Source organism: Oryx dammah, unplaced genomic scaffold (genome assembly GCF_014754425.2).
Source record: "Oryx dammah isolate SB20612 unplaced genomic scaffold, SCBI_Odam_1.1 HiC_scaffold_4, whole genome shotgun sequence".
Taxonomy (NCBI): domain Eukaryota; kingdom Metazoa; phylum Chordata; class Mammalia; order Artiodactyla; family Bovidae; genus Oryx; species Oryx dammah.
Genome location: NW_024070188.1, coordinates 60,138,754 through 60,159,486, shown reverse-complemented (window position 1 = coordinate 60,159,486; position 20,733 = coordinate 60,138,754). Strand labels below are relative to the sequence as shown.

The 20,733-nt window shown below is 36.6% G+C and overlaps 1 protein-coding gene across 2 annotated transcripts in view; it reads left to right on the top strand.

Moving 5' to 3' along the window:
* HBS1L (HBS1 like translational GTPase) overlaps positions 1-16,873 on the top strand; it is an 87,438-nt gene extending 70,565 nt beyond the window's left edge. The window contains exons 12-18 of one of the 2 annotated variants that reach the window (XM_040239275.1): positions 293-361; positions 3,890-3,994; positions 6,997-7,087; positions 7,486-7,594; positions 11,524-11,624; positions 14,179-14,323; positions 16,212-16,873. In XM_040239275.1, the coding sequence (XP_040095209.1) occupies positions 293-361; positions 3,890-3,994; positions 6,997-7,087; positions 7,486-7,594; positions 11,524-11,624; positions 14,179-14,323; positions 16,212-16,223 (632 nt within the window). In that variant the 3' untranslated portion in view covers positions 16,224-16,873. The remainder of the gene's footprint in view (positions 1-292; positions 362-3,889; positions 3,995-6,996; positions 7,088-7,485; positions 7,595-11,523; positions 11,625-14,178; positions 14,324-16,211) is intronic. The other variant, XM_040239276.1, reaches the window with a different exon arrangement.
* The last annotated feature ends 3,860 nt before the right edge of the window (positions 16,874-20,733 follow it).

The window sequence follows — 20,733 nt, the reverse complement described above, 5'->3', positions numbered from 1 at the left end:
TGGATAGCATTTACACTAGGAGTGAGATTACCAGTTTTAGAATTATATGAATATTCAAATTGGTGCCAAATTTTTCTTGTTTAATTAATGCCTACTCCACTTACCTGACGGACTCTTGTGACATCAAATAAATGTGTGAAAATATTTCATAAACTACAAAGTATTATATGAATCACAGTCAATTGGCTATTAGTATTAAAAATATTTTCTAGGAGACATACTATAGTGGACTCCACTGGACATGAATCAAAAATTACTGTTAAACGTTTCTATTTTTACCATTTTTTCCCAGATTCCTTCAAGCCTCCTCAAAGATCTATAGATAAGCCTTTTAGATTATGTGTATCTGATGTTTTCAAAGGTAAGTGCTACCTCTGTTGGCCTTCTTCAGTATGGCCCCTGGCTTTTCGTTCTCTCTCGACCTCTGTTATTGGACAAAATTATTATGTTGTCTTCAGATTCTCCCTTTATGCTGTTGCTGCTGATGCTGCTAAGTCGCTTCAGTCGTGTCCGACTGTGCGACCCCATAGACGACAGCCCACCAGGCTCCCCCGTCTCTGGGATTCTCCAGGCAAGAATACCGGAGTGGGTTGCCATTTCCTTCTCCAATGCATGAAAGTGAAAAGTGAAAGTGAAGTCACTCAGTCCTGTCCGACTCTTAGCAACCCCATGGACTGCAGCCTACCAGGCTCCTCCATCCATGGGATTTTCCAGGCAAGAGTGGTACATAATTCTAGTTACCTAATGACCCTGCCCAGAAAAATTTTCAATTTACTTCCCATTTTCTCATATCTTTACTCAGGCTTCCCTTGTGGCTCAGCTGGTAAAAAGAATCTGCCCGCAATGTGGGAGACTTGGGTTCGATCTCTGGTTTAGGAAGATCCCTTGGAGAAGGGAAAGGCTGCCCACTCCAGTATTCTGGCCTGGAGAATTCCATGGACTGTATAGTCCATAGGGTTGCAAAGAGTCAGACATGACTGAGTGACTTTCACTTTCACTTTTACTTTTATATTTTACTCATCTTCCGAGGGTTAAAAAAAACCTAGTCTTTTATCTTTCTAGCCTTGTAGTTTTGTTTTTTCTCCCATTAGATTCCTTTAGTTCTGTATCCTTCAGCCAAACTGGATCATTCAATGTTTCTTAATCATATAGGGTTTTTATTGCCACTGTGTCTACCCATCTTGTGCTCTTTTCTCTCTTCACTTGTGCATTTCCTACCCATATGTAACAGTTTCAGTCAGGAAATAGATACGACATATAGGTAAAATAGGAGGTTTAATACAGAGAATTATTAATATGATAAAAAAGAGTGAGTATAAGATACCAGGGACAATATGGCACCTTAGGACTGATGAAGTGAGCCCACGGAAGGACAAACTTAGAAGAGATGCTAGAGGAGATATTGTATTAAATATCTAAGAATACATCTAATTTAATGTTTACAAGACCTTACATTAAAAAAATATAACATGGAAATGAAATAAAAGGTCTTAATAAATAAAACAATATAATGTACTTAATGTATTGGAATAATCAGTACGGTAAAGATGTCAGCTGTTGCCCAAATTTTCATTACCACAGGCGTGAAGTCACTCAGTTGTGTCTGACTTTTGGCGACCCCATGGACTGTAGCCCACCAGGCTCCTCCCTCCATGGGATTCTCCAGGCAAGAGTACTGGAGTGGGTTGCCAGTTCCTTCTCCAGGTATCTTCCTGACCCAGGGATCGAACCTGGGTCTCCCATATTCCAGGCAGATGCTTTAACCTCTAAGCCACAGAGTAGATTTGGAACTGAGTAGCAATAAATTGATAATCTGGAGGTGATAAGTGAGGTCCTCCACACACATACCCTAAGGTGTTCCTCCATGGTCTCTGTGCTCTCATTGCATTTTCCATGCAGTGTTATACTTGTTTCTATGCTTATTATTTCCTTTAGATTGTGAACTCGAGAGCAAGTACTGTCACTTCTATTTCATTATTTGCAGGACCTAGCTCAGTGGTTGGCACATAACACATACTTAATAAATGTTTAATGAGTAAATGAAGGTGCTTCACAAAAATCATTCAATGAAATTGAAATTTATTATTATCATCTTCCAGCATTCTAGTAGAAGAGAAATGATGGTAATATTTTTCAAAATGCTACTATTATCTATTTTAAAAATAAGATGTGCTTAATTCTTTTTTTGACTAACAGCATTTGCTGACTCTACTTTTTTACCTCCTCTTCTTTCTTCAGGCTGCTTCCTGGCTTCTGCCTGCATTGCTCTCCTCAGAGTTCCCACTGAGATTATCAGTGACTTCTTGGTTGCCAACGTCAGTATGCATTTTTCATTTCTGTCTTACTTCCATCTCACTTGAATTTGGCATTTCTTCTGAGGCTGCTAGCCACATCCACCCTGAAACTTTTCCCCCTTGGTTTCTGTGGCCCACTTTCTCTCGCTCCACTGTTCCGCCTCTCTCTGTCTCCTCTGGCCTCCTCTTTCTCTGTCCTTTTATTTGTGTTCTCTCACTTCACTTCTCTTATTCTACATGCTTCCTTTTGACCAACATCCATGATTTCTTCTATCTCCTACATCTTGATGCACCCCAGATCTTCAACCCAAACCTGTTCTCACCCTGCAGATACATCTGCTAACTGCTGCTGGGCATCTCCACAGAGAGTGTGCTCCCAGGGTCCCATTCTCGTGGATTTGGTATGATTGGGGCCCCCTTGAATGCATCTTCTTCACCTGTCTGCCTTGCAGACACTTCAAATTGACCAAGGCTAAAATCAATCTTGTTCTTTAATTTTCTATCTCAAAGATTAATACACATCATCTCAGATTTCTCTTATTTTTGCCATTATTCCCCACTTACCTTATCATGTTAAATCTGTCATACCTTATTCTCAGATTCTTGAGTTTCTTCTCTTTTTGCAGTCAACATGTGCATTTCAGTCAACCTCTCCACTCTGACACAGAAATACCATGATATCACTTCTCCATTTCATAATTCTTTACTAGTTTCCAGTTACTTAACTGAGGATGAAATTCAAACCCTAAGCATGATTTATGAGGCACCAGTATTATTTGCTCCGTGTCTGCATCCTTTGCTTCCTCTCTTGGCTTTCCCTCATTATTCCATATGGTCCCATAGAAATTCCATATAAATGATACATGGGTCTTAGCACACCCCACATTCGTTTATGACTATGCCTTTGCACATGCATACAGGCTGCCTGGTAAACTCCTGGTTCTTTTTCTTCTAAATGCCTGGCTTAAGTGTAGTCATTGCCCATTATCATGGATTCTTTGATGCGCCTTGTTTTGTTTCTGTTGCACATTATAAATAACTTTTGTCTTGGGACAGTGTAATTGTTTTTGCCTTTCTCTCCACTGGTGTAAACTCCTTCTAGGTAGAGGCTTATATTTTCATCTCTTTATTTCCAGAGTTTAGCACAATGCCTGGTATTTAGTAAGCATTAACAAATATTTGAAGAAGGAATTCCTACTTTTTCTAATATAAATATTTTTATTTAGAAGAAAATAGAATATGGTGTGCCATATTTAGTAGATACATTAAAAATTCTGAAATGATCATTGCTTAATGTTCATTGAACTACTGCTTTCATATAACTAGTAGGAAGTGGGAGACATAAGAGAGGCAGGTTTGACCCTTGGGTCAGGAAGATCCCCCGGAGGAGGGCGTGGCAACCCACTCCAGTATTCTTGCCTGGAGAATCCCATGGACTGAGGAGCCTGGTGGGCTACAGTCCATAGGGTCACAAAGAAGCAGACACAACTGAAGTGACTTAGCACAGCATACAGGGAACCAAGTGTGGCTAGCAGTGTTAAGCATCAGATGATACTGTTAAGTAAACCATAACAATATTTTGGCATGTTTTGCAGATCAAGGATCTGGATTTTGTGTAACTGGTAAAATTGAAGCTGGTTATATCCAAACTGGTGACCGACTACTAGCAATGCCTCCTAATGAAACTTGTACTGCAAAAGGTATTCCTCTGCAAAATTTTTTTGTTAAACAACCCTATATTGAGACAGCAGATTTTTTAAAAGTAGTTTAGTTATTAACTCCAGAGTAAATAACCTCTTACTGAAATTGTAACTGACTGTCAGAATGATACTAACTGTTGAAGATAAAAATGTGAAAACATTAAACGATTTTTTTCAGTTGTGACTATGTGTGTATAAATGTACATATAACATTCTTACTGTGGTAGCATTTTTCTTTTTTCTTGACATTGATTTGAAAAGCCTGGATAGGACTGAACCAGATGTATAGACACCTGTCAGATACATTTAAAATAGTATTCAGTAGCAGAAATTAAGTCTGACCCCATCCTGGTACTGAATAGTCAGTGGCAAAGCAGACTGCTACAGTCTGTTGTTTTGAAATGTGTATTTCAGAATTACTATGTTATCAACCTATATCATGTTTATACCCCTAAAAGTTTTTTACAGGAAGACCTAAGTAAGAAAATAAGATGCAAATGCAGAGAATCCTGATGTTGAAAAGAGAAATTGAGCTAGTTTTAAATGCCACAATTATTGCTTTTGCATGCATGACCTTTCATGATAGCTAGTAACTGTTTCTTCTAATCATTTGACCATATGTACATATTCTTCTTTTTTGAATTCTGCTTTTAAGTTTATAATTCTATTCTTACCTTAATCTAGCTTCCAACTAAATCTCTGACTTCAGCGTTAAACTGAAGATCTTTATATGTAAATATTTGTAACAATTTTAAGCTAATTATTACCTACTGGTAAAGTTAAAATTAAAAAAAAAATTTTCTACTTTTCCTTCTGTTTGTTGTTGTTCAGTTGCTGAGTCATGTCCTTCTGTTACTCTTATTTATAGTTTATAACCAGAGTTGTACCTAACTAGCTTATGAATTCAAATGTATATTTTTTGAATTGCTCTGTTTACTTTAAAAACTGCTTCCTTAAGGATTAGAAGAAATTAATGAATATCTGCTAGGTAACAGAGTTTAATCTAAATTTAAAGATGAATAAGGGGATGAAAGCCAAAGTTATTTTACACTTTTTAAAAATGAATCATTTTTCATAATCCTGTTTTTGCAAATTTAAATCTCTGCTTTTGTCTCTTAAAGTAATCAAGAGCTGAAATACTTTTGAAATACTGATTTCTTTATATGTTAAGAAGCTTTTTAAGAGTAAAAATTTTTTTAATATAATAATTTAGACATGAATTCAAACCATGATCATAAACCATGGTCATGGACCTTACAGATTGGCTCCTTTTTGAACTCCAGAATTATAATTTGATCACTTTTGAGAGTTCCGTGTTCTTTGGCTCTTTCCATCCTGTTTCTACCCCACAAGAAAAATTCCAACCACTTATCTTTAATCCAGTGGTTCTTAAAGGGAAGCCATGGCAGAAGCACCACTTCACTTTGTGAGAATCACCCTTCTCACCTGATTTCTCACTCTAATGCTTTTGCTTGATTTACTTGATTGTTTAATGCACCTTCTATCTGAACACTTTAGGTACAGCTGTGGCTCACTAACCAGTAATATCCTAAAAAAGAGAACTGACTGAATCTGCTACTAACAAATGGAAATTCTAAATTACATTTTCACTTAGAGTGTTAAAAAAGAACTAACTCCAATGAAAAATATTCTTAAGAAAGTAAATATCATGGTACAGGACAGTATAACATGTTTGGGGGAAGGAAATCAGATTATATATTATCTTGAGAAAATTTTATAATTGAACTTCTAGTATGAAAACTCTTAAATCCTAAGCTGAAGGCAATCTTTAGTCTATGTGAGTAGCTCCTGATTTCAATTCCACATTTCAAACCAAAAATCACATATGGTCATTTTAAATTTACATGAAAAAAACTAAATTTAATTAGTTTAAATTGTAGCCAACATTTAAAAATATCATAATTGTTAACATTTTTGGAATCAGGAACCTCTTTGATACCTTGATGAAAGTTATGGCCCCTCTTCTCAGATTAATGCAGATGTATACCTACATGAAATTTTGAATAAAGCTTTAGGTTGTCTCAGAGCCCTTAAAGTTCTCCTTGAACTCCCAGAGAGTCTCAAAGAAACTCACTTAAGAGGATGCTACATGGGAAAGGTAAGTACTTTGAGGAATAGATGGGTGAATTGTAATTTACTAAAAACATGTCAATCAAGAACTATTCCCCAATGGTTGGCCTACATACTTTTTTCCGCAGAAGACTCAAGTTACAATGAAAAGGAATTTACCCCACAGAATCAGAAAATATGAACAACTTTTAAAAAGCCTTTTTTAAATACCTGAGTATTACTGCCCTTTGCATTTGTACTCCAGAATTTTCCCTAGGTAATAAAGGCATATAGCAACAACTGGGATCATTTAAAAATTATTTTACACTATGAATCTCCTTTTCATATAACTGTTTATTGCTGTGGATCTCTCTCTGAGAAGCAGTTCTCTTGAGCTGGGAATAGTGAAGGGGCATGCTAAGGGCACCATCTGACTGAGTACTGACACCCTGTAGGTTACTCAGAGAACATAGGAGATTGTTGACATGGTTGTCTAATTAAAGCAGTGCTCAAGAGAATAAAATACTGTTAAGCATCTCCCCCAGTCTCATCTTTGATGTTATTAAAAATAATTGGAACTGTACTTTCATGCCTGCATCCCTTAATGTAAGAGAAGTATTGCAGTGGGGCCTATGTAATGAGTATACTAGTTGTGTAAATGAGTTTTTAAAATTTTGGTTAAATAAGTAGAAATCAGCCTTTTATGGACAAATGCAAGTCACTCTGTGTTTAGGGTGGTGGTCCAGAAGAGTCAAGTCTGGAGGAAGTGTGTTTTCCTCAACGCTCACAGTTAACACTTCTCACTCTCAATCCATTCATATTGAAAATGATGAGTAGTGACTGATGAGGTACAGATCAGCCAGACTCCTTTGGTTGTTATGGTTTGATATTGAGGTGTTTCACTGTATGCTTTAGTTCTTACTCATTTCCAGGAATCACTCTGCACGATGAACCTGTCGACTGGGCGGCAGCAGGGGATCATGTTAGTCTTACGTTGGTTGGAATGGATATCATCAAAATCAAGTGAGTGACAAAATGAGTTTAAGCAATCATTGTTTTGAATATAGAACCTCAAAACACTTAAAGTTTGCAGTTCACCAGCCCAAATGAAAGAATGAGTGTTAATTCTCAATCTCCTTTGGCCAAAAATAGGCACTTGTGGAAGCATAAGAATAAGTAAAACCTACTAAAATTTAAATTAGTACATATCAGCATATATACCTGACATGTTCTTTGAGGGAAAACTGTAGTGTGTGTTAATAATGGTGTAAAGCCATGCTTTAACCTAGAAGGGAATATTTAAAAGTCCCTAATTTACTTGATTGTTTTACTTTGTAAATGGTTTTAGAGGTATTCAATATGTATTTAATTATTTGCCCAACTTCCTACTCTCCTTTTGTTTTGTTTTGTTGTTGTTACAGTGTTGGCTGCATATTTTGTGTCCCCAAAGAACCCATTAAGGTGTGCACTCGTTTCAGAGCCCGAATCCTCATCTTTAATATTGAAATTCCTATCACTAAAGGATTTCCTGTAAGTTTCAAAATGTTTGTTATTGTTTTTATAAATTCACTGTAACTTTGTCCTAAGAAGTGGTAACTGTCTTTATAACTGATGATGCTATTGTTATTTCCAGCTACCATTGTATTACTCTAATCCAGAAAAACAAGAAATTAGAATTTGAAAATCATGTTTTGCTTTTTATTTTGATCCATAAGTCTGGCATTTATTTTCAAAGAGGAAGTGAGAAGAAATTTAATAATCAATAGGATACAAACTGATGATAGTAAAAAGAAATTCACTTAAGGAAATTAGTAGATACGTTTTGCTGAGTTCTAAAGATTACTTCTTAGATTGTGTCTTTGTTTTTTTGAAATTTTGGAAAACACAAAAATAAAAACAATAATATTCTATAATTGCATAACCTATAAATATCTACTCTCTACATTTCAGAGTATTTTTTTGTGTACATTGGTATCTGGTATATTCTGGGGATACTTGACATAAGGTAAACTTTGTGCTGAAACTGTGAGGTTGGTTTGCAGGTCATCATTGACTAGCACCATTTGAACATACACGTTTATGGGGAGAGGGATGGTGGTGGTGGTGTAGTCGCTAAGTCGTGTCCAATCTTGCGACCCCATAGACTGTAGCCTGTCAGGCTCCTCTGTCCATGGGATTCTCCAGGCAAGAATACTGGAGTAGGTTGTCATTTCTTTCTCCAAAATCAGCTCTTACTATGGATCTATATATTATATTGATGGATCTATAAATTATGTATATATGGATCTGTATATGTATAGATGGATCTATATATGTGTGTGTATGTATATATAGGGTTTCCATGGGATTGCAAAGAGTCGGACACAACTGACCGACTTTCACTCACTCACTCACTCACTCACTCGTGTGTGTGTGTGTGTGTATAAAACCATGGATCAATATACTATATTGTTACTTATCCAGGAAAGGTCTTTGTTTTATGTGTAATTTTTTTTTCAGATATTTGGGACCATGCTCTGTTTATAGTTTGGTACCTTGCTTTTGCTGTTTAACAAATGGGCATTTTTCCTACTACGTTTATCTTTCTTTTCTTGATCAGCTTATATAGTACAGGTCCTCCACGACAATAAAAAATGTTTCTCGGTGGAATTAAATGGCTTGCCTTTGAAAATGTAGACAGATCATTTTCTCCATTTGATGCATCTCTGAAATAAAAGTAAGGCAGTAATAGTAATTGACCTTTAAACTTTATTTAAATTAGTGATAGTATTTTAAAGATTGGGAATAAATTTATTTAGCTCATTTAAATCTATTTTATACCTCTGTGCCTTTGAGATAAATATATGCTTTGCTATAATTCTTTATAATTTCTTTGTAAACTTGATCTTATGAAAGTTTATTTGTAAGGTATCATTTAAGCATTTTAGTTTTATAATCATATTTCATTTCTCTCATGCTAAAAAAAAAATAGGAACAAGTTTCTTTCCAAATACTTGATTTTTAAATATTCAGAAATCACATGTTGATAGGAAATAAATTGCTGTGAGTGACTTGCACTCATTCTTAGAAAGCATGCTTGCCCAGTGAGAAGCTGGAGAGGTTGGTTACTGTGTTTTTACTCATGCAGCAATAATCTTTGCCAATGGAGAGGTAGAGCGGTCAGGAAGTCAGTAATTACTTTGAATAGTAATATTGTCTTCCTGTGTACTGTAGTTTTTTTTATGAATTAAACGTTTTTCAGTGCCGCTTTATGAGATTCCACTCACATATGTTGATTTACAAATACCGAGATAAAATTTGTCTCACAAAACAATGGTCACGTTTTGTCATTTAATCCATTCTCTGTGGGAAGAAACTCACAATTTTTAAAAGTTTAACCAAGAAAAGGCTTCCTGAGCAATTAAAATATCACCGTTTAGGGACTAGTTCTTTAATACATATTTTTTGTTTCTCTTGTTTATATGGTAAACTCTATATGAAGGAAAAAAACATACAAATGGATTAGACTTTAAATCTCATGTTTTTATTTTTATTTTTTTATTGTGATAAAATATTTATAATGGAAAATTTACCATTTTATCATTTTTAATACAGTTCAGTGTCATTAGAGTACATTCGCCTTGTTGTGTAACCATCGACATTATCCACCCCTAGAACTTTTTCCTTATCCCAAACTCTGTACCCATTAAATAGTCACTCCTGCTATTATACTTTCTCCCATCCTCTGGTAACCACAGTTCTATTTTATTTCTCTTGAATTTGTCTGTTCTGCATCCCTCGTGTAAGTGGAATTATACAATATTTGTCCTTTTGTGTCTGAGTTGTTTCACTTAACATAATGCTTTTGAGGTTCATCCATGCTGTAGCATGTATCAGAGTTTTGTTTCTTTTTAAGACTGAATAATATTTCATTGTAAGTATATACCACTTTTTGTTTATCCATTCATCTGTTAATGGATGTTTGGGCTGTTTCCATCTTTTGACAGATGTAAATGATGCTTCTATGAACATCAGCATACAAGTATCTGTTTGAGCCCCTGCTTTCAGTTCTTTTCGGTATATATCTAGGAGTGGAATTGCTTGATCATGTGGAAATTCTGTGTTTAACTCTTGAGGAGCCACTAAACTTTTCCACAGCAGCTATACCAATTTTGCATTCCTACCAGCAGTACACAGGGGTTCTAATTTCCCCTCTGCCTCGTCAACATTTATTTTCCTTTCTTGTGCGTGGGGGGATGACTTTTTGTTTGTTGTTTATAATAGGTAAACTAATGATTTTGAAGGATTGTATCATTGTGGTGTTTGATTTGTCTTTCCCTAAAGGCTATTGATGTTGAGCATCTTTTCATTTTTTAAAAATATATTTTAGGTTTTAATTCCATATCAGTGTATCATTTGCAGATACCCTCTTCCATCCTGTGGGTTTACTTTTTACTCTTATATCCTTTGATTCACAAAAACCTTAAACTGTGCTGATGTCCAGTTTATTAACATTCTCTTTTTCATTTTTGCTTTACTTTTGGTGTCATATCCAAAAAGTCATTGCCAGATTCAACACTAAGACGATTTCCCTTTCTGTTTTCTTCTAAGAGTCTCATAGGTCTAGTCCTTTTTTAGGTCTTTGCACCATTTTGAGTTAAATTTTGTATATGGTATAAAGCTTCATCTTCATTTTGTTGGATCTTGATATCCCATTTTCCCAGCTCTATTTGTTGAAAAGACAGTTCTTTTCTGTTAGTGGTTTTGGCACCATTATTGCTGCTTAACCTATTTGATACTAATTTCCTTACATGTGAAACATGAGAAATAATAGCTAATATATAAGGTCATCAGTTAACTTCAGCTTTACCATGTATTGGGCACCACTTTGAAATAACGTTGTCTGGTTTTCCTCACTTGGTGACAAGGGACCTGAGGCTGGGGATATTGGGGGTGGAGGGGTGGGAAGGGTTTTTACAGGACTTGTCCCAGCTCACATGCCTAGAAAGCGTGGAGTAAGGATTCAAATTCAGGTCTGCCTGACTTCAGAGCCTGTCTAAACATCCATTTAATACTTTAGTCTCATTATCCAACAATGAGTAATATTACTGCTGAATGTTACACAGTTTCCCTTCCCTCATTTTTATGATGAAATAGTTCACATTTGCTGAACATCTACTGTACCAGGCACTGTCTCTGATGTTATTTCATTCTCATCATAACCATGTAAGGAAGGTTATGTAATTTACCCACGTTTCCACCGTAGTGGTGGAGGAACGATTGGAACTGCTCCCCATGAACTTACCCCTCGTGAGTTAAGGGACAGCCTGATGAGAGTGGTGGGGCTTCAAGGAAGCAGCTGGAGATCCCGTGACTCCAGGCAGTAGTTCTGAGGCTGATGTGATGCAGTGTGAGTGCCAGAGTAGAAGGCCAGAGATGCTGCAGCCAACAACTTTTTTGTGTTACAACTTTTTTTTTAGGTGCTGTTACACTACCAAACCGTCAGTGAACCCGCTGTTATTAAAAGATTGATTAGTGTCTTAAACAAAAGCACTGGTGAAGTCACAAAGAAAAAGCCTAAGTAAGTGTTTTAATGTATAAATAGCAAACACAATATAAGTACATTTCTTACAGATGAATTCATTTGTATAATATTTCTCTTTGTGGTAAGTGAATTCTCTTTGTGATGAGTCTATTTTAACTTGTTCCAGAAATCACTTTTTTAAAGGACTGGATGAAAACACAAAAACAAATATTTAAGCTCCTATTTTAGGTAGGAATGCTTGATATAATTTCTGTTACATATGATAGTGATGGGTGTGAATTGTAAATAAAAAAGTAAATATAAGTTTTTATTTAACTATCAAGACCTAGATACTGATGATGTAAAAATGAAGGCATTTAAAAAAATCAGTCTTATATTTTTGAAGATGAGTTTGATTTATGCCTAGCCACTTGTCCCAAATTCCAACTGATTGTTCTTCTATACTATCTTGTTACCCCCTCCTGAGAATCTTGCCCTGTGCTAAGAATGCCTCAAGGAGAGAGTGACCTACACAACTGTTTTTTTTCCCACCTGGGAAGTATCCCTTTTTCCTCCTTAAAGTCACCTGGTGCCTCGGGCTGAGGTGATCACAAGTCGGTCCCCTCTGATTACCGTTAGCATCTGTGTCTGCGTGTGGACAGTTCCCCTTTGGCTGGGATAGGCTTGGGATTTTTCAGAAGTGCTTCCTGAGAACCTTGAGTTTCTTACTCTAATTCAACTAAAGACTGACCACAGTTTGGCTTGGCTGCTTCAGCATTGGGGTTTTCCTTACTTCAGCCCTATGGGGAATCCCACCCAAAATCCCCTTTTTTAAGTCCTGGGGTATTCCTCCTCATTTGCACCTGTGTAAGAGGCCAAGGTGGTTAGAGGGTTAATTTAGGGTTGGTTGCAAGTAGAAGACAGAACTTCACACTACTCTAACACCCATGTTTGTTCTCAGTTAGTTAGAAAAAAGAGGCTACTTAACCCCTCTTTTAAAGATAGTTCTTTATTTTTAACCTGTATCTCTAGCTTCTAGCATGAGTGCCTGCCGTAACATACTGAGAATTGTCATAGAACTAATCATGACTGATGTTTCTTGAGGACCACTTTTTTCTTGGCTCTGTCATAAGTGCTTTTGTGTGGTTTACATTCTCAGCTACAATATGAATCAAGCATTACTATGTTTCCCGTTTTTCAGATAAGGAAACTGAGGCTTAGAGAGATTGTATAATGTGTTCAAGATCACAAAGCTAGCAAGTGGCAGGTTCAAGATTGTAATCCAGTCAGTTCACATAAATTATGTTTTTTGCTAGGAACTAGGCTGTTGGACTGAGATAAAAGTGATTTGGAAAGTTCTCAATCTGATACTGACTCATCCGATCTAATCCTGAATTTTCCTCTCCCTGCTCCTGCTGCAGAGTCCTAGCTCAGTGATGCTGATGCTAGGTCTTAATATATTATCATGCTAGTTTTTCCAATCACCATATCTGTAGCTTTGTCCTTTTATTTTGCACCAACATCATTTACCCTTTCTGCTTTTCTTCCACTTCAAGCATGTTGTAGACTCAATTGATTTATATGGGTTGGAGTCAGACTTTCTAGAACCAAACTTAACTGCAAATTATGAATATGTTAGATGTTCACCATCCTAACAAATGGGACCTTAAGCTGAAATTGCCCAAAACCAATGTTTAGAATTTTCGGCATACTTTTTTTGAAACCTTGGTTTATTCTATCTTTCTGTCCCTAAAGCAGTCTTTCAGAAGGGGAGTTTTTGATTGCTGCCCTCTAGCCTTCTAGAATACATCAAAATTGAATTAGAGAATGTTTCAGAATGTCCCCTTTGGGTTCTACTTCTTTTAGTAAGCTGGTGGGGCCCATGCACAAGGATTTTTATTTGTTTGCTTATTTGTGTGGAGCTGTTTACGGTCAGGCCCATGCCTCATCTGCCTTCATTTCCTACAAACAGCATGTTGTGGAAAAATCTTATGTGTTTTTATCTTGAACCTCTGTTAAAGAACCACTGTTCCCAGGTGAGAAAAGAGAGAGGAGGGAAGGAGAGAGAACGCTCAGATACTGTGTTGGCACTAGGAAAGTGTCCTCTTTAAAGATAACTTTTTAACACATAATCTTCCAATTAGCACTTTACTGGGGAAGACACAGGACATTGCATTCCACTTTTAAAATGCAAATGCATCATTTTCTTTCATTTCATGAGGGAATGAAAGAGAATGCTTTTGTGCAGAGGTCCTGAGTATTTTAGATTATAGGATCCTTGAAGGGGTAGAGTTGTATTTGGAGGACTGTTTAAAAAAAATATGTGTATATGTATGTATGTGTGTATATATATATGTGCATACACATGTATGAACTAGCTAATATTTCTTAAATCTAGAACTACTCTTCTCATTTCTTTCAACCAACCACCCCAAATTTAAAAGCATATATTTTCATTTAAAGAAAATGAATGTATCCCTTTTTTCTTTTTAAGTTTTTTAAAAAACTAAGTTGATTTAGAGATGGAATGTAAAATGTTTATTTTGCAGGTTTTAGTTACATTTTTTACCTCTATTAGATATCCATTGGTTTCTTTTATTTTTCATGATAGATTGTTGACCAAAGGCCAGAATGCGTTAGTGGAGCTACAGACACAAAGACCAGTGGCTCTTGAGCTGTACAAAGACTTTAAAGAGCTGGGGAGATTTATGCTGCGCTACAGTGGTTCTACCATAGCTGCTGGTGTAGTGACTGAGGTATTTTAAAGTGACTGATTATGTGTCCATGGTTATTATGTCTTTTCTTTTTCTACTTTTAAGAATGATTCCTGAGATTTTATGGCTTAAGGGGAACAGTTATGATATTAGAACGGCATTTTAAAAATTATATTAAAAAATTAAAAGAATGATGAGAAGAAAATGTTTGGTCTTAAGATCTTCTCATAGTAAGACTTCCAGATTATCTTCTCCACCAGTAATATTGCTCAAAATTAAAGGAAATCCATTGAAAAGTAGATCTGTAAGTATGCAATACAAATCATGAAAATATAGACTTTAAGAGTCAATGAATTGGGGTAGTGGTTTTGCTTAACAGAAGCACCCTCATTACTTTTTTTCTTTAAATAACTAGCTCTTAATGCATTCATTCAGAAAGTTCAGTTAACATACCAGTAGTGTTTCTGAAACATACCTAATCTGTAAGGATAAGGTAGGTACAGCTGAGTTTTGGAGAAGATAACCAGAAATGAACCAGAATTTCATTAACTTTAATTTTTTTCCACAGTATGATATGTTAATATAGATCTTATGAATACGAGCATGCCTCATTTTATTACACTTGGCAGATATTGCATTCTTTTAGAGATAAAGGTTTATGGCAACTTTGCCTCAAACAAGTCTATGCGCACCATTTTCCCAACAGCATTTGCTCACTTCATGTCTCTGTTTCACATTTTGGTAATTCTTGAGATGTTTCAGACTTTTGCATTATTTGTTATCTTTGTTGAGCTTCCCTGATGGCTCAGATGGTAAAAAATCTGCCTTAATGCAGGAGACCTGAATTCAATCCCTGGGTTAGGAAGATCCTCTGGAGAAGGAAATGGCTACCCACTCCAGTATTCTTGCCTGGAGAATTCCATGGACAGAGGAGCCTGGTGGGCTACAGTCCATGGAATCACAAAGAGTTGGACACAACAGTGACTTCGACACTCACTTGCATTATATTTGTTATGGGTGTCTGTGATCAGTAATCTTTGATGTTGCTGTTAAAAAAAAATTATGACTACCCAAGGCTCAGATGATGATTAGCAATTTTTAGCAATGAAGTGTTTTTAAGTTAAGGTATGTACATGTTTTTTTAAACATAATGCTATTACATTCTTAATAAACTATAGCATAGTATAAATGTAACTTTTCTATGCAGTGGGAAACCAAAAAAAAAAATTCCTATGACTCACTTTATTGTGATTCTCACTTTATTGAAGTGGTCTGGAATCAAACCCACAATATCTCTGAGGTATGCATGTATTTTTAAAAGGGGCTTCATTACTTCTTATGATTGTTTTCTGCATAAAAATTACTCACTTCATTTAACTGGATGGATACTTTTGACACGGGCTTCATGTTGCATCAAAATTCAGTTATACATACCTGTGTCATAGAAGGCTCTGGAGTTCAACATAAGCCCAAGTTTGAGTTATTGCTCCACTAATTCCTAGCTGCAGAAGCATAGCCTTTCTCCTGTCATTAATTCATCTATGAAAGCAGGGTAATAGAATCCACTTTTTGGAGTTGTGAAATGAAATGATCTGTATAAAGCACTTGGCACAGTGATTGGCATTTAGAAAGAATTCAGTAAATGTTACCTAATATCTTTGTCATTAGCCTTGCATTTAATTTCTCAAAATATTCTTTATAAAAGAGCATTCTAAAAATAAGATGCAGCTTCTTGTGGAAAATTATGGAGAGATTATAGAAAATCTCAAATAACATGACTAGGAAAGGAGAAAAGTTGCAGGAAAAACAAAAAGTTCTATCTGATACAATGATTACTCCACTGCCATTTTCCTTTTGTTTGTTGTTGGTGGTTCCTTTTGTGTAATGTGATTGGTTAAATTATAGCAAATACTTTTTTTTTCTTTTACAGATAAAAGATTGATGGGTCAGAATTTCTACCATGTTTCTAAATGTAATGATAGCTAACCTCCCTTTTGAAAGACTCCAGTGACTCAGTTAAAGCAACGATGTGCAATTGATACATTTTTTTAAGTGATAGAGAAAATTAAAGCTATGATCAACCACAAAGAAGTATTCATCAGCCCTACAAAAATTTCAAGTTGCTAACTGACAAAGAAAGGCTAATACTGCACTTTGATTTTAAAAACTAGCTTTCTCCTTTGAAATATTAGTAATGGATTTATCTTACCGAGATTTATGGAAGCTATCAGAAATATGTTAGAAGATATTGAATCATCATGAAGTGAACTCGACTTCCAGACAAACTACAGATGTTTACAGTTTTCTCTTTTGATTTCAACTCTACAAGACACATTTTTAAGGAAAAATAGCTAAAATGGATTATTGAGGTAGTTAATATTTAAGCTGAATAGTTTTTTAGTTAACTCTAAGAAAAGATTTGTTGAAGGTTATAATTAAGGTATTTGGTGTTGAGCATAAGAGTATTCTTCCTTCAGCAAGCAACCATTTGAAAACTTAGTTTGGAATTAGTGGAAAATGTTCCTTTGGTAACAGAGATAATATTTAAGATGTAAAGCTAGCTAATAAAATGTCTTAGTTTGAGCATAACAACAAAACGTGTTGTGGTTTCATTGTTGATGTTTATGAGATTTCCAAATAGGACTTGGGTTTTATGGAATCTTTTTCGCCTACGAGTTTCCCGACCCTTTCATGTGAATTCTTGCTTTTTATCCTAACAGAGCAAATTTAATCTCATCCATTTCTAACCATAACTTTATTTTCCCATTCTCACTTCCATAATTCCATGTATAATGACTCCATCTTGTATACTTTATAGATTATAAGTCCCCTATGAGTAAGAGTCATGTTTTTCTTTAAAGTTTGAGCAGACTCCAAGATATTTAGTGAGCAAGTACTCATTGAGCTCCCTCCTGGGTACAATTGCTTTGGAGTAGATTTTGTCCTTAACTGAGCCTGGGACCCTGATCTGATGGATCATATGATAGAATTTTTTTTTTTTTAAACTGGGAAATGATGTAATTTGTATATTGATGGCTTACCATATTCAATAGCATTTCTTCTTAATTGAAGAGTAAGTCTAGTAAGATGTACAGACCATAAATGTGCTGCTTGGTGGACCATCATAAGATGAGTACATTTTTTTACTGAAAAATATATGTGTAGCTGTCACGAGAGTAAACTTAACTAAGGCAAGAAAGTGTTTTATTTATACACTATGTTAATCAGAAATTTAACAGATACATCTGACAGAATGGCTCAGCAGGTAAAGCATCTGCCTGCAATGGAGGAGACACTGGAGATGTGGGTTTGATCCCTGGGTTGGAAAGATCCCCTAGAGAAGGAAATTTCTACCCACTCCAGTATTTTTGCCTGAAAAATCCCATGACAGAGGAACCTGGCAAGCTACAGTCCAAAGGGTCGCAAAGAGTCAGACAGCTGAGTGACTAAGCACACTGTGGATAATCTGATGGAAACCTAACTTTAAGTGAATCAAGCAAAAAAGAAAGACTGGCAGAGCCCTGGCTTTTCAGCAGCAGCCCTGGCTTTCAGCCCTGGCCTTGCTTGAGTCACAGAGTCGTACAAAACTTACCTGTACTCTCCCTTTTCCAGTGGGGGTTTTACCCTCAGACTCCGGACGGAGCCCCTGTAGTTCCACATGTCGGTCCCCAGACCCTCCATCAAGCACACAGACAGGCTAAAACATGTCTTTTCCAGAAGGCCTGAAAACATCTTACCGTTGACTGTAATTATGTTTAATTTCTTTCCTTGGAGAATCCTTTGGCTATGATGTAAATCTCATCCAGAGCACATAGCTGAGGATTGTGGAAGGGATGGAAGGAAATTCAGGATGCTATGAGGAAGGGGAAATGGATTGGGGAGCGGGGGCGGGGGTGGGATGCAAAAACAGACATCCACTCTGTATCATATATAAGGGCACGATAGTACAGCATTAAGAATTTTAAGTAAAAATTTAGCATAAAACAAGTAATAGTAGCAGTAGTAGAAATGAGTTTATTTCTTCATTCCATTGTGATGGAGTGATCCTTTTATTTACATTATGTTTATATGAATTGTTGAGGGGGTGGTGATATTAAGAGGACCCACTGTGACAGGTTAGTAGTGACAGGGTGTCCAGCAAGCATGCCCAAGCTTGGTTTGGTCTGAAATCCTTCCCCTGAGACTTACTGTACAAAAGAGTATGTTCATTCTGGGTCATTTTGCTTCAGGTACTTCTTGTCTCCGCTTCTCCTTCCTATTTATGGTCACTCTTTCTTCACACATGTGGCTTTGTCTCCTTAACTCTTCATGGGCCTCCACTGGATCAGTTGCCTGTTTGGTAACCAGGCTTGAAAAGATTTTGGATCCACAGTTTGACTTGATAGTGTTTTCCCACACATTCATTCTTGAATTTTAGAAACTCGAATATTGGTTTAGAAAACAACTTCTGGACATAGTCCTTTTTTCCCTCCCGTGAGTACACAAACTAGTAATTTTAAGCATTGCTAAAATGTAATCATTCACTCTGGAAAATTTGGAAAATAAAAGTGGAAGGAAGAATAAAATTGACCCATAGTAGTATTGCCTAAATATTATTGCTGCTGACGTTTTGATGTATTTCTTTTCTGTCTCTCATGCATACTTTTTGGAGTTGTGATCATTAGGCTCTTTTCATTTTATAACGTAATCAAGATTTTTTTGATAGAAATATAACTTTAAAATTATTTAAAAATATAAAATTACAAACATCAGTGTATAGGAGTTAGTCAGGATTATGGTCTTGTTGAGTTACTAAGTCGTGTCTGATTCTTTGCAACCTCATGGACTGTAGCATGCCAGGCTCCTCTGTTCTCCACTATCTCCCAGAGTTTGCTCAAATTCATGTCCATTCAGTTGCTAAGGCTAACTATCTCATCCTCTGCCACCCCCTTCTCCTTCCTTCAGTCTTTCTCAACATCAGGGTCTTTTCCAATAAGGAAGCTCTTCACATCAGGTGGCCAAAGTATTGGAGCTTCAGCAACAGTCAAGAGTTATAAAAAGCTTCTAGATAAAAAGACTCGATAAAAATTACTGGGTCACTGTTTTCCAGCTTCCCTCTAAAACATCCAGAGAAATCTGTAAATATAAAAACATTCCTTCTTTCCTCCCTAGTGTGAGTTTGCCTTATTCCAGGCACAGAAGAGAGCTCTGCAGCTTAGGTCTTTGTGGGGCTGACAGTTTAGCCAGGGGGTCTTGGTACTACGAACTGCAAGTGAGAATTAATATATGAAGGCATTTAGGAAGAATGCACCCTAAAAGCAAGGCAGGAGGGACTAGGTGAAGAGGGGAGCCTGTTATCATTGAAGTAAGATTGTACTTAACATAAGAGAGCCTCTTGTGTTAAAGTAATCCAACCTGTAAACCACAATCTCCGACCAGTTCAGAATTAGTGGAGGGAGACAGGTCATGTTTTGCATTGGCAAAATCATCCACGAGGGCAGCTTTTAGACACAACAGCAGCAACTTAAGATCCCACCAACACTGAAAACCATCCTTTAGAACCCACCCACCTCCAGGAACAAGAGCCACACCAGTGAGAATCTTAACAGTGGGGCCACAGCTGGCACAAGTCAGCAGAACCACACTGACGTGAGGGCCGGTCCAAGTGGCAAGACGAGGAGGCCAGCAGCGGCTCTCGTTGAAGATACTTAGAGCCCTTCTTGGAGGGCCTAGGATCTTGCTGGCAGAGCAAAAGTAGAATGGATCAAGTAATTTACCGCCTGGTTCTTTGAAAATTCCAAAGGTATTCAAAACTTTTAAAAGGAAAAAGATATAGACTCACTAGGGATGAGATGAACCATGTAACCATATGTGATAATAATTAATCAGAGCACTGTGGAACATTAGGTCCTGATCCTGTGTTCCAGCTCATCGCCCCTTTCTCAGGGAGCCCCTGGCCTCTGACTAGTGTAAGGAAAATGAGTTGCTATTAATATGTGCTTCCATGGGACCTGTCTCTCCTTGGGATACTTTCAGGGTTCAATTGTATATTGATTTGTATGATTAGTTTTTGTTTTCTCCTTCCACTGAAATGTAAGTTCCAAGAGGAAAGAGACCTGTTTTCCTTCTGATTCTGTTTCAGCAACTGCTGTGCTCCTTCTTATGTGCAATTGTTAAATGAATGAAAGAATTAATCCTGGTGGTACTGTTGTCAATGATTCTCATTTCTTTGCATCTGTATTGTCAGAGGATTACAAGCATTTGTTTCTATTATAATTGTGTGAAGGGGCTATTTTTTTATAGTGAAGGAAAAAGAAAATCTGGTAGAAGCAAACTTGAAAGCTGCTCTTGTCTGCTGTCTTGTCTGGTGAACCACAGCCCAAATTTGATGTCTTTCCTAAACTGGGGTGACCCTCTTGAGCCTGGAATGTTCAAATGTGCTTGCATTTCAGAAAGGTAATGAGCAATCAACT